The sequence below is a fragment of the Siniperca chuatsi genome, linkage group LG13 (genome assembly GCF_020085105.1).
Source record: "Siniperca chuatsi isolate FFG_IHB_CAS linkage group LG13, ASM2008510v1, whole genome shotgun sequence".
In the NCBI taxonomy this organism is placed as follows: domain Eukaryota; kingdom Metazoa; phylum Chordata; class Actinopteri; order Centrarchiformes; family Sinipercidae; genus Siniperca; species Siniperca chuatsi.
The window spans coordinates 22,729,623-22,742,256 of NC_058054.1; the positions used below are offsets into that span (position 1 = coordinate 22,729,623).

The 12,634-nt window shown below is 40.5% G+C and overlaps 1 protein-coding gene across 2 annotated transcripts; it reads right to left on the reverse strand.

The window, feature by feature from the left end:
- Positions 1-1,371: 1,371 nt before the first annotated feature.
- slc7a8b (solute carrier family 7 member 8b) lies at positions 1,372-11,247 on the reverse strand. Of its 2 annotated transcripts, none has more exons than XM_044219401.1 (12): positions 11,094-11,247; positions 10,428-10,652; positions 8,521-8,725; positions 7,598-7,749; positions 5,898-6,023; positions 4,899-5,052; positions 4,215-4,338; positions 3,882-3,985; positions 3,234-3,330; positions 2,976-3,125; positions 2,329-2,506; positions 1,372-1,659 (listed from the first exon to the last, which is right to left on the reverse strand). In XM_044219401.1, the coding sequence occupies exons 2-12, from the start codon at positions 10,588-10,590 to the stop codon at positions 1,499-1,501; spliced, it is 1,614 nt and encodes a 537-aa protein (XP_044075336.1). In that variant the 5' UTR covers positions 10,591-10,652; positions 11,094-11,247; the 3' UTR covers positions 1,372-1,498. The 2 variants fall into 2 exon arrangements, with proteins under 2 accessions (XP_044075336.1, XP_044075337.1); XM_044219402.1 differs by having other exon boundaries at positions 1,372-1,837.
- Between the last annotated feature and the right edge of the window lie 1,387 nt (positions 11,248-12,634).

Sequence of the window (12,634 nt, forward strand, 5' to 3'; positions counted from 1 at the left end):
ACTGTTAAGTACAAATATAACCCTTGAAGACTACCTTGGGTACAATTTGGCAGTTGTCATGACCAGGTCAAGTTGCATCCTGTAAACATTTCACATTATATATCATAAGAAATAAGCATATTTAGAGTACATGTACCCTAATCCCCACTTTCTAAAGGCAGTGGAAGAGGTTCCAAACTAACTTTAACGGAATAGCCCCCTATTTGTGCTGCTGACCTATAATAGTGACGACAGAGGACAGCAGACAACAAAATACTAAATGGAGCAAGACTGGATTACCAACCTGGCAAAATGTGCAACTGCCCCAGACTTCCATGGACCCAGGCCCCCAAAAACTCTAGGTTTATACTGCGTGTCAGTACGTTTACTCTGCATTTGGAAATAGGATATTGGTTTACAGTGGTTCTGGACAAAATATTATCAAGCTCTCAGTCTTCTATGTGGACTGTAGTTGATGGGCATTTGGAAGTATATAAATATAAGAAATTAAATATGTGACCTAGGTTGCATGAATTAGAAATACTGTCTTGTATTTCTAATTCATCAATTTAATCCACCCAAAATGTAATATAACTAATTTACTTTTTATTTTAATAAAAGGATTTATTATTTGGCAACGCAGATATTCAGGCTTTTATTTTGAAGGCATATTCATATAGCTTCCTGTCTTATTTAGGGTGATGTGACATCTCGACCCACCTAGGCTTGTCACAGTCGCCAAGGACTTCCGCAATTTGATCGCTCATTGTGCGTGGACTCCGCCCCTTCTACGTCAGGTGTCCCAACAGGTGGATGAAACATTGATGAAGAGGTGCAGCAGGCAGCACAATACCAATAGCACCGCATTACAATACACCACAGTGACAGAAACCCAATTTATCAAAAACAATTCAGGTGATAAAAATACCTTAAAAAAAAAGAAATTGCAATCGTGTTTTTAAAAATGTGGTATATGGTCACCATATGCATTGCAGATGCACTGTGGGAACGCATCAGGAATATTTGAGTTTCTATCATGAGCTTTCTGTTCAAGGATATTAGAAGAAGACAGCTGTTTTGTTTGTTTTTTTCCAATGTGACCTCTCTTCAGGCATGGGGACAATTCTAAGGAAAAGCTGCAGAGCTTCTTACTCAGAACACATTTTCAAGGAAAAATAACTTAGTCACAGGCCACCAGGTGCAATAATCCACCAGTATCAACTGTTCGTAGTGATGATCGGAACTGAGATTTATGTGCAAGGTCAAACAAACACTAGCTCTCTAAAGCCAAATCTGCCTTTTCTATATGTATTCAAATGTGAACATTGTGAATGAATTGCTAATACAATTTGGTGCATTAAGATGTTATGAGTCTAATGAGAATAAAAACCCTTAAACCATCTGGAACATTTAATTTATGTATACTCACTATAGTGAGGAGATAATCGGAAGAAAAGAAAAAGAAAATTTCCACACAGCTTGAAAAATACATAAAACATTTTTCCACTGCCTCCCAGACTCAAACAGCAAACGGGACAAGACAGAAAAAAAGGACAGGTTTAAATTCTAACATGGGGGGGGGACTTTCATAATTTCTGTGTTTCACAAGTACAAGAGTGTTGCAGAACAAATTAATATGTATGCTCATCTTTCTGGAGTCTTTCCCAAGTGTCGTTCCCCCTAAAAAAAAAAACCACATGTGAGTTTGAGGCAATGTCTGTGTTTGTTTATGCACAGGTTCAGTCAACTGTTTGAGAGCTTTTTCCATCTTCCTTTTGAGGCCCATGGGGCTCCACGTTCTCCTCCATGACTGGGTAGACCACCGAACAGAGCATTTGGCACAGATGCGTCATTTTACCTGGATACAGTTGGATGGAAGAGACCAGGGAAATAATTTTGATATTAGAGTTAAATGGTTCAAACATGGAAATTCTTTATATCAAAGACACTTGTTGGCATTTATCCTGATTAATATACCCGTCACCATTCTATTTCTGCGTTCTGTATCAAACTGGGTTAACTTTTAAAAATCAATCCTGTACCTTTTTCCTCGAGATACAATTACACCTATAGTATATTTCCTTTGAGTTGCATCGTACATTTTTAGGATTCAAATTGCCCAATTACAATTGAAGCAGGGTCACCTTTAATGCTGACAAATGCAGCAAAACTGTTAAACCCAACACCTGTAACACCTGTTAAACCCTGCATTTAATAATGAACCGTGTTCACTTTGAAGTGGACAGACTCACATTTGCGGGCATCTCAGAGTTCAAACAACATTTTCAACTTCAAGGTCTAGACATCTTTTATCTAAGAGAAAAGGACGAGACCAGGATGTTGCCTTACCAATAGTAATATCAAAACACTGTGGCTTGTTTTCCCAGTACACTCCCAGGAAATATACCGGGACACCCGTCATCATGATGGCCAGACCAATACTGCAGACCACTGGCTCGGAGTAGAGGGAAAAGACCAGCAGGAAGGCCCAGAACAGCAGGTAGATCACTGGCCATACCAGACTCACCTGGAGGAGGAGTGACAGACCGTGTTGTAAAACCTCAAATATTGTGTTAACACACTTCTGCATGCTGGCTTAAAATGCAGTTAGAAGTAAGTCATGTATGGTCTTATTATCATTAAACAAGTATTAATACATTTCGCGCACCTTTCCTGTGCCACATGGATACCTTTCTCTCGTCAGTGCTGAGTCATTGTCGTGCATGTTTCAAGACAAGTTGTGAAATTGGATCGTTGGTTATGAATTAAAGTTCTACCAGAATTAGAAGTTCTACCAGAATTGGCCAAAATGTGATCCCTGGAGCCTTGTATAAACAGCGCAACATCCAATAAACTATGTATTATGCAGTGCTCATGGAAAACAGACTGGTATCTGAAGTTTTAAACTTTGTGTTGCTACTATGTTATGGCAATTACAATTTTCTGTATGTTGGGTGCCAAAAGTCCACATGAAATTGTTTTGTCTGTGTCTTTACCTTGATGGGTCGATACATGTCGGGCTCTTTTATGCGCAGCACAATCTGCCCGGCGACAGTGACGCCATAGAAGAGGTAGTTGATAAAGCCCACGTAGTTTATGAGGGTGTAAATGTCACTGGTGCACAACATCAGCAGAGTGGAGATCAACTGAATGTGGTGAGAGAGGAGAAAGCTCTCACTTCTGCACGAGGAGAGGACAGAGTACACACAAAAGGCAAATAATAAAAATGTTCTGTTGAGCAGGACGCGACTCACAGTGAAGGCTAAGGCTGGGATAGGAGTGCAGCGTGTGACGTGAATCATGGCCAGCAGACGTGGGAGATGGCCTTCCCTCGCGCCGGCGAAAAACAGCCTGAGAGACAGAACCGAAGTCATGAGAGCAGAGCCAGCTGGTGTTTGCTTACCAAGTGCACTCGCCAGTTGAGAGAACAGCTCAGGGGGGAAAAAAATTAAATAAATAAAAACAACAGTTCAGGTGATTATGGAAGCACCAGTGCAGAGACAGGCTGCAGAAGTGAAAAATGGACCGATTGCAGGGTGAAAGATGGACCACAACAGGAGTACAATGGGCTCAGTACTTTGGGATTGGTCAAGTGGGATCATCTTAGCGGACTCAAATATGCTCCTAGAGGAATACGATTTTCTATTCAGGCTCTTTCCCTACAATTTGTAATCCAGTTTGTGGCCCCAGAGATGCGCAGTTACACTGCTAATGAATTTTATTCCTGTTGAGCTTCTCATTTTCACCCTGCTTACCCAGTTTCTCCATGTACAGCTACAGGAAGGGGTTCAAAGATCAGCATGGAAACGGGGGAAAAAAAACAAAAACAAACAAAAAAAAAAACAAGCACGGCAACCACAGAAGCTGGAATGAGAAGAAAGGGACGACAGCGACAAACTGACCGCGACGACGTGAACAGGGAGCCATTGACCCCCCCGAAGGTGGACAGTGCCACAGAGATGGGCATGATCCATGACATTACTCCTAGCAATTTCTCTCCAAATGTCTGGGAGAGATATTAGGAGTAGAGAGAAAGAAGAGGAGGAGAAAACAAGTACACAGTTGAAACACATTAAATAACAGCGACTAATAAGGACTTCAAAATGAGAGTGCAAAGGGGTGACCGACTAAGTGTTACAAGCATTATGCTACAATGACAAGCATGCGTCAGATCAGTGTGGTTCCTGTAAATGGCTGCTGGGCAGATTTGAGTCATTGTGGGTCTGTTTTCTCACCACTGCCACAGCATTGGACGCCAGCAGCTCCTGTGGACTCATGGCTGTGACGTAGGCCACGTTGGCAAACACGTACACGAAGGTGACCACGGGGATAGAGATGAATATTGCGCGTGGGAGATTCCTGAGGGGATAAAAGACACGGGTCATGGCACATTAAACATTTCTGTGACTCAAGTTTGATGTTCCCATAGAGAAACGTTCCTAACCTTTGATTCAACACGTGAAACATTTGGATACAGTAATTACAATTTATTCAGAACACAAAAAGAAAATTCACTAATCCACACATTTAACACCAGACGTGTAAATCATTTGCATTTTCCAAGATTTAGAACAACTCTGTAAATCAGATACAGGGGATCTCTGCTGTGGAATAAATACCATCATACTGCAACACAAGCTTCCTCTCTCACAAATGTTAAATTCAGGCTTAAAGCTTATGTGATGAGCCACACTACTTGAATTGTGTTTATTGTGGCCTTCTCTCTCCTTACATCTATTTTAGCAGTTGTATGCCAACTTGTTATTTTCCTTTTGGAAGTTTCCTTCTGTATGTTGTGCTAATGTGTTTCAGAACTCCCCCCCCCCCCATTTGAGTTTGTTCATCTTTCTAGCACAATCCTTTAATGTATTATGTTGTTTTTTTGTATTTTGTTACTTGTGCAAATGTGCACGTGTTACCTGTATGGGTCAACCAACTCCTCTGTGACGTAGTTGAGGAAGTTCCAGCCTCCGTAAGCAAAGGAGCCTTGTAGGAAGGACAGAGCTATCAGACCAACATCATAGTCTCGGAAGGTCTCAAAGGCGTGTGCTGGCTCCAACCAGTAATAGTGACCTGTGAACCAAAAAAACCAACATCAGTCCAACTTGAACTGCTATTCACCACCACCATCTGAGCAGCAGAGGGCACCAGACACAAGATACCTTTACAGGGCATTTAAAAGTCTTTCCGTTATGATGATTCTATGTTATACACAGTTTATTGCTGCCTTTTGATTACAGATACAGAAGTCTAAAAATGAGTTTAGTATACATTTACATCGTCTACAAAGACATCTTTCTGGTTATGAAAGAATATATATATATATATATATATATATATATATATATATATATATATATATATATATATATATATATATATATATATATATATATATATATATATATATATATATATATATATATATATATATATATATATATATATATATATATAGTGAAACACCCGATCACATAAAAAGGTCTGGACAAAAGAGACGTATTAATTAGCCTGCATCTCTGGCTTCTATGCCACAGAAAGCGGGATGTGAGGGGGCTAAGTCACATGAATGAGTCTGTTCGCCTGGCTGTGTGTGTGTGTGTATTATGAGTAGGATGAAGAGCTATGAAGGACTGTAATCCCTCTTTCATGTTGGGATCATAAATCCCATGAGAGGCACAAAGGGATTATATTGTGATGGTAGCTCAAGCGTTGCTGCTTTAAAACCAGTTTTCCCCTATTTTGGCATCATGCCTTAAGACAGTGATTTCCAAACTGGAGGTCAGGAAAATGGAGCGGCCATGAGATGAATGACAATTACCCTAAGAGGGATACATTAACCGTAAGAAAATAAAGTAATTGACTGGGTGAAAGACTGAGATGTTGCACGAAGACAAGAAAGACAGATCAAATACTACCTTTGCATATTTGGACGACACCCATGATTATGATGAGGCCCAAGGCCAAAAGCTTGCCAGCGGTGAAGACATCTTGGACACATGTGGCCCAGCGCACACTGTGGCAGTTCACCCATGTCAACAACACTAAAAAAAGGACAGCCAAGACAAGAGTTAGAATGATATCTGTTGTATCGACAGGCTGTGCGAGGGTTACTATTGTGGCGTTCCACTGACACACAGTATGTTACTTCCTACAAATAATAAAAAGGTGCAATCTAGGAATGGGAAAAATGGAGCTCATGCAACTCAAGTGTTAATTTCTTGTAATTTCTCCCACGACACTTCTACGTTGGGTTTTTAATTTTTTCATGTTATCTGAAAAGCCCTGTTTGTGTTCAAAGTCAAATAGAAACAACCTTGATAAAATAAAATGCTAAATTATTTTAAAAAATTAAATTAAGACAAAAAACACCAGAGACATTCCAGGAACATGAAAAAAAAAAAAAAGCTAAATTCCTGAACCAGTTCGAGAAACATTTGACATTATGAGAGTCTGTAGCCCTTTGGATAAAGTTACAAAGGATTTAATGTCATTAAAATTTTGGCAGGAAAGGGAAAAAAGGGGATACATTTTTAACCCTTTTTCTAAATTCTAAAAAAGGAAAAATATTACTAAATTTTGGGGAGCGGCAAGAATTTACTGTAGAAACAGGTAAATGTATACTACAAAAAATGCTGTTTTATATCTTAACATTAAATTATTGCAAAAACAAGAGTTTAATGTACCTTAATGACATATTGAAAGATAAAATTGAAAAAAAATGCATTATTTAATTCACAAAAGAATACACGTTTAACAATCTAATTTTTAGTCATAATCAGTTGAAAATGAATGTGAGTACTTACTGGCTGAGTGCATCACACCCATCATGTGGGAATAAGTTTTTCCCACAATGTTAAATATTTATTTTGCTGTTTTCCCATTACAATCTAATATATGTATTTGTCTAATTTAATAAAATTGGCTTATTTGGACTTGCCCTCAGGACCAACAAAAGTGAACTACGGAAATGTCACACTAAACAGAAAAGCTTGTTTTCTGGTTGGAATAGGGGGACATGACAAACCAGTGTCCAGAAAAGTGCAGTAGGTTCCAACCGGCCTAAGTGCGACTCTATACATTCACCCTATTCATCCAAATAAAAGCCTGGTTTAAGAAAAACCTGCAGAAACTTGCTAAAGCATTTGTTTGACCAATCTTAAAAACATTGAGATATCCTGACCTTAAGTCCTTAGTATGGATCAAGCTCCTACACTGCCCACAATGCAACTCAACAGCATCTTTTGTTAGACCTTCACTGCCTGGTACATTCATTTCAAATTCATTAACTTCAAAGTCCATGCAGGACTTTGACATCCAGTTTGTAATGCAGGCATTTGTACCAAGCCTGTCATCAAGCTCAAGCCAAGATTACTCAAATGATCTCACTTGAGTTATTTCCCCCCCAGACTTGATAAAGTTCCTCCACAGACAGGAAGACATTATAAAACTGCTTTTTACAGGCTGTGTAATACGCTTGAGTGTGTTGCATTTGGTGTGCTGCCAAGACAAGCCTTAATTTCAAAGTGGGCTTCACTGTGCTACTTCATGATCTGTATCTGTTAATGCACCAACCTCTCAGTAGCCATTTAATCTTGAGTTTTATTTTATGACTCACACAGGCAGACAGCAGCCATCAGGCGTAGGCCACTCTCTGGGGGGAGGCAGGAGGGGAAGAGGGGCTGCAGGATGTAGTTTGAGAAGGTGAGAGCAATCACAGCCTGGTTAGTGGGGTAGATAACCAACACTGCAATCCACAGACGCAGAAAGCTGGGGGACGACAAAAGGCAGGAAGTTATTGATCCGTGGCAACAGACTTGTGTCACACACACCAGCTGGTGCACACAGCTGCATACACACCACAGGCACAAGCACACAAACAAACAGTGTGTGTGACAATACTAGCCCTTGTTACAGCAAAATGTAATGCAAATCAAGCATATTAGCTAAGTGCATTATAGTAATGCACTGGAGCATTGTTGTTAAAGAGAAGAGAAATGAGTGGAACTGGGTCAGTGACATTCTGGGATGCTGGGAATACAAAACTACATTAGGAGAGGCTTTAATTATATGGTGAGCATGGTTGAGGAGGAGGAGGAGGGATGGGGGCAGGGGCATACTATAAATTCTAATTAATTACAAAAGGCTTGCTACGCAATTTATCTTATACTGGTTTTATGCATCATGTGACATAGTACTACATGAACTACACTGGATTGGAGTTTTTAAATACAGAAACCCACATAACCACAAACACTTAAAGCCCCTTTGTGTAGATTATTATGTGATTTCAGCATCTCTCCAAGGATTATGACTCTGTACCAATATTAACTGGGATTGTGTCATTTTTCTATAAACAAAAACACTTCAGTCTCTGAATTGCTTTCAGCCCTTTATTCCCAGTGTCCTCATGTCAGATGCGTGTATCGGCTACCCTAGCGTCTTTTGATACTTTGGTCACCAAAATCTGATTTTTAAAATCCTACACATAGGGGGCTTTAATCTTAGCCTTATAGTCATATGAATAGCATGTGTTCTCACCCTGCCAGTCCTCCAAAGATGTCCTTGACATAGGAGTAGTCTCCCCCTGACTTGGGGATGGTCACGCCTAACTCTGCATAGCAGAGAGCACCAATGGCTGTGATAACTCCAGTGGTAACCCACACAATGATGGCTACACCCACTGAGCTAGCATTCTCCAGGACTCCCTTAGGACTCACAAAAATCCCTGATCCAATGATGTTGCCTGAGTGAGTTAAAAACAAACAACAACAACAAAAAAACTAAACAACAGACACAGGACAGATTAAGAAACAGGGTTGGATGCTCCAAGAAATAATGTGAATGCAATGAAATAAGACACCCATCTTCTGTATAAAGAAGCATCACATTGCAGATATTATGCTCATCAACAGTGGGAGAAAAACAGCATGAAAACAAGTTTAGTGACACAAACCGATCACGGGCTATAAAAGGGAAAGGCACAATTTCCTGTAGAACAGAATTAACTTTGGGCTTTGTGTGGCTTTGCTGATCAGCCCATGTGGGTTAAAACTTTTGACTGTTTGAGATTCATTTTGCTTCACCTTGGAGTAGTCCAGAAAGATTTATGATTAATGCATTTTACTTTTCACATCTGCCAAGTCGTTGAAAGTAGTGCGAGGCCAATAGTTTTTCCCCCAGTAGTATTTTTCTTTGCCTTCGTTTTAGCAGAGAGGCTGTTTGCTCCGTCTTTTTTTAATGCCTGAAGAGATGGCCAGATGAGTTCATATCCTGCGTGTGACTCTTGGCAACTACAAGTCCGAAGGCAAATACAGCATATTTCTTTGTTGAAAGCAACCAATGTAAAGCTTTCAGTGGCTGGGAAAAGATGAGCAGGAAAGCGTAGTTAACTTATGATGCTGCTCACCCTGGTACTTGCCACTATAGGCAGTTTGAATGAAATGACACCCTACCAGTTACAGCAGACCGACATCAGTGGTCACTTGCTGGTGAATAAAAGCTATTATGCAACAGTGACATAAAAGACTGCACATAAAGTGGCAAGGTGTTATGATTTATGAGTTTTTACACTCACTTATCCATACATCATATTGGGGCAAACACAGAAAATGAGGGTACAGCCAATGGTGCGGCGACCACGCTCCAACCATGCTTCAGATGGCGATGGCAAATGCAGTCTCAGCAATAGTGGACATCCGTTAGTGGGATTGCTTTTTACTGATGTTTCTTTTTCTTTCTTTTTTTTTTCTCTACATGTGTGGGAGGTAGGCAGGGATTGAGTTTCATGGCAGCCAGCAGTTCCCTGGAAACATGAAAGTGACGATGAAAGAGCATGTGCAAGATGTATGATGCTGGGAGTGCGCCGAGGACGGCCCGCAATCACAACAGAGAGAATGAGGGAGAGATTTCGGTCAGTAAGGCTCAACCACTTACAGTGCAATGCGAATGGCTGTATTTCTAAAGTCAGTGCAGCTCGATTCAGCTACATTGTCTTTACACATGGAAAAAAAGAAGACGGTTCAATTACATCATGAAAAATACTTTCAACATGTGCTTAAAATAGGCAAATATTACTTAGCTAAAATTACTCCTCATGGCTCCAAATTAGTGATGTCAAATACCTGTAATGAATTCCAAGTGAAACAAAATGTATGATTTTTGTTGCCGTTTTGATTATTTTGTTGCCACAATTTAAACAAGATCATACTTTATGTAGTGTAACAACCTGCTGGACTTGTTTGTTGTTGACAGGGGCCTCTTAAGTTTAAGGGATGTCATTTTTGAACTCTGATTATTTAAGCCCAGTAATTACTTATGAGAATAAAGCATGACTCAGCTGTTAAATGAAGTTGATTCTTTACTGATGTTAGCTTCACTGCCTGAGAGTAACGTGCTTTATTTTCCATACAGTGGAGGAGTGAAGGGATGGATGGATTATAACTTACCGATTATAATGCCACAGGCGCTGACTAGGCCGATCTGTTTTTTCAGAGCCACCCCGGAGCTTCCTCCTGCATCCTTCCCCACACCCGACTGGGAGTCTGGGGGCTCTGACTGACCGCCGCCGCCGCTGCTGCTGCTGCTCCGCTTCCTCGGACCCTCGGTCATCCTGAAGCCCTGTCCAGCTTGTCCCCCTCTTTTGTGAATGGGGCAGCGCCTCCTTACTAGGCCTGTCAATACATAGGCCTAAATTAAATGTATGAAGGTTGAATTGTTTTAATAGAGTTAAACAGCAATTGTATTTCCCGGCCACCTTCCTCCGGCCTAGTTTCCATCTTTGGCTACAAAAGTGCTAAATTTAGAAACCACATGCCAGCATTAATAATTCAGAGTGCAACACGATGAGCGGCCCGGGCAGCCACTGCATCTGTGTCTGGAAGGTTTGCTGGTGACCACAAACAAACTTTGAAACAATAGAATTTGTTCAGCATCGTTCAGTGTTCAAATTCACCCGTTTAACAAATGTCGCGGCAGGACCAACACGAGTTTTTTTTTCTGTATAACAAACTCGACTGCAGTAATTTGCAATTAACCCCATCAGCAGTAACCTCATATTGTCCTTGTTTGGCTGTAGAAACCTCAAGCAAGTAACTCATGAAGTGCTGACCCACCTTTTCGGCAGCTGCGGTGACTTGAAAACTACCTGAAAGCTCCCAGCTATGTGGCGGACTTCATGTTCGGCGTTACTCCCGTAGGCTGGCCGTGATGACCGGGATAACAAAAGACGGCCACCTGACAGCCTGGATAAATAGAAAAGCTGGTTATTTTCAACCAATCAGCGGTGCCGAAATTGTCAACACATCTCTGGCCCCGCCCTCTGTAGTGAGGACACAGTGCTGCTTCTCCGATTGGGAAAACACACAACCTGAAGAAATACTTACAGCTCGTTGTTACAGACTGGCTTAAATGCAACGCTTAATGTAAATAATGGCCCAAATAGGCCTTTATCATGAACAATGAACATTACACAAGATGACAAACCACCAGTTTTAAAAATCAGGTCAAACTGGGAAACTTTTAAGCGTAAGCTTATTATCCAATTTATAATTTGGATTTCATTTCTTATAATTAATTTCTTTGGATGTTTGAACTGTGAGTGATTTTATTGATAATGATATAGGTATTTATTGGATTGGTTGTAGGCAGTAATAGATGTCCTCTAATCACCTGGAAATAAGTCTTGGTCTTTATCGTGTCATCATTGACATCTTTGTAGTTTTGTGCGACTACTGTTCTCCTTCTCAAAATGTCAAATAAACTAAACTAAAAACTCTAAAAACTTTGAAACGATCATTGCATGATCTTACATGGATGATTATACTGTCTGCATGTTTTCAAAAGTCAAATTAAAATAGCCACAAGAAAAAAAAAAAACCAAAACATTTTAGCACCAAAATTTCATGTTAGAATTGCACAGGCAGGCAAAACATTTAAATCCTCTTTTGGCCCCAGTTGTGTGCGTCTATCTTAAGCAACTACAACTTCGAAGATATGTACGAACAAGTGTATGCAACATGATAAGACCAGACAGGGTGTGTTTGTAGGCCTACATGCACAGACTCAAATTATGGTAATGTAAGTAACACATGGCAAATGAAGAGTATAGAGTAGATGAGTGTCAGGAGGTGGAGTGCGTTAGGCTCCAGAAATCCTCATGCTGGCGTTAGAACTTGCGCAGGATCACTGTCGGCTGTGACTGAAGAGCATATTTAAGTGCTTTTGTAGCGTCTCTGAGAGCTGAATTGATTTTGACAGTTGCGCAGATGCAGAAACACGCTTGTACACTGCATTCTTCTGTCTAGTTTAGATTGACGACTAAGTTTTGTTACATGTGACAGGTCTGTAGGGGGCCTTGTGTCTGCGCTAAAGAAGGACAAGGCTGAGAGAACGAATTTCTGCTCACACCAAAATAAATTTAAACATTACACCTGCCAGTCGTACCTCTACTGGTCTACACACCTTAGGTTAGAGCAAGTGGAGAATACTACCAATATTGATTACTTGTGGTCCAGCAGATTGTCATCTGAGGGGGACATCTACTGGACAACTCACATCCTTACAGCTTAGGTTGCCATCTCATTTAATAAGCAAACTTCAACACTGCTCCTGCTGTCATTCTTTAATTATTCACTAACTTTTACAATGGCTATTC

Coding starts and splice junctions, on each gene's coding strand:
- slc7a8b (XM_044219401.1), bottom strand. CDS start 10,590: ATGACCGAGGGTCCGAGGAAGCGGAGCAGCAGCAGCAGCGGCGGCGGC. Junction 3,986..4,214: donor CGTCCAATGCTGTGGCAGTG/GTGAGAAAACAG, acceptor TATCTCTCCCAG/ACATTTGGAGAGAAATTGCT. Junction 1,660..2,328: donor GTGTTTTGATATTACTATTG/GTAAGGCAACAT, acceptor TTTTTTTTTTAG/GGGGAACGACACTTGGGAAA.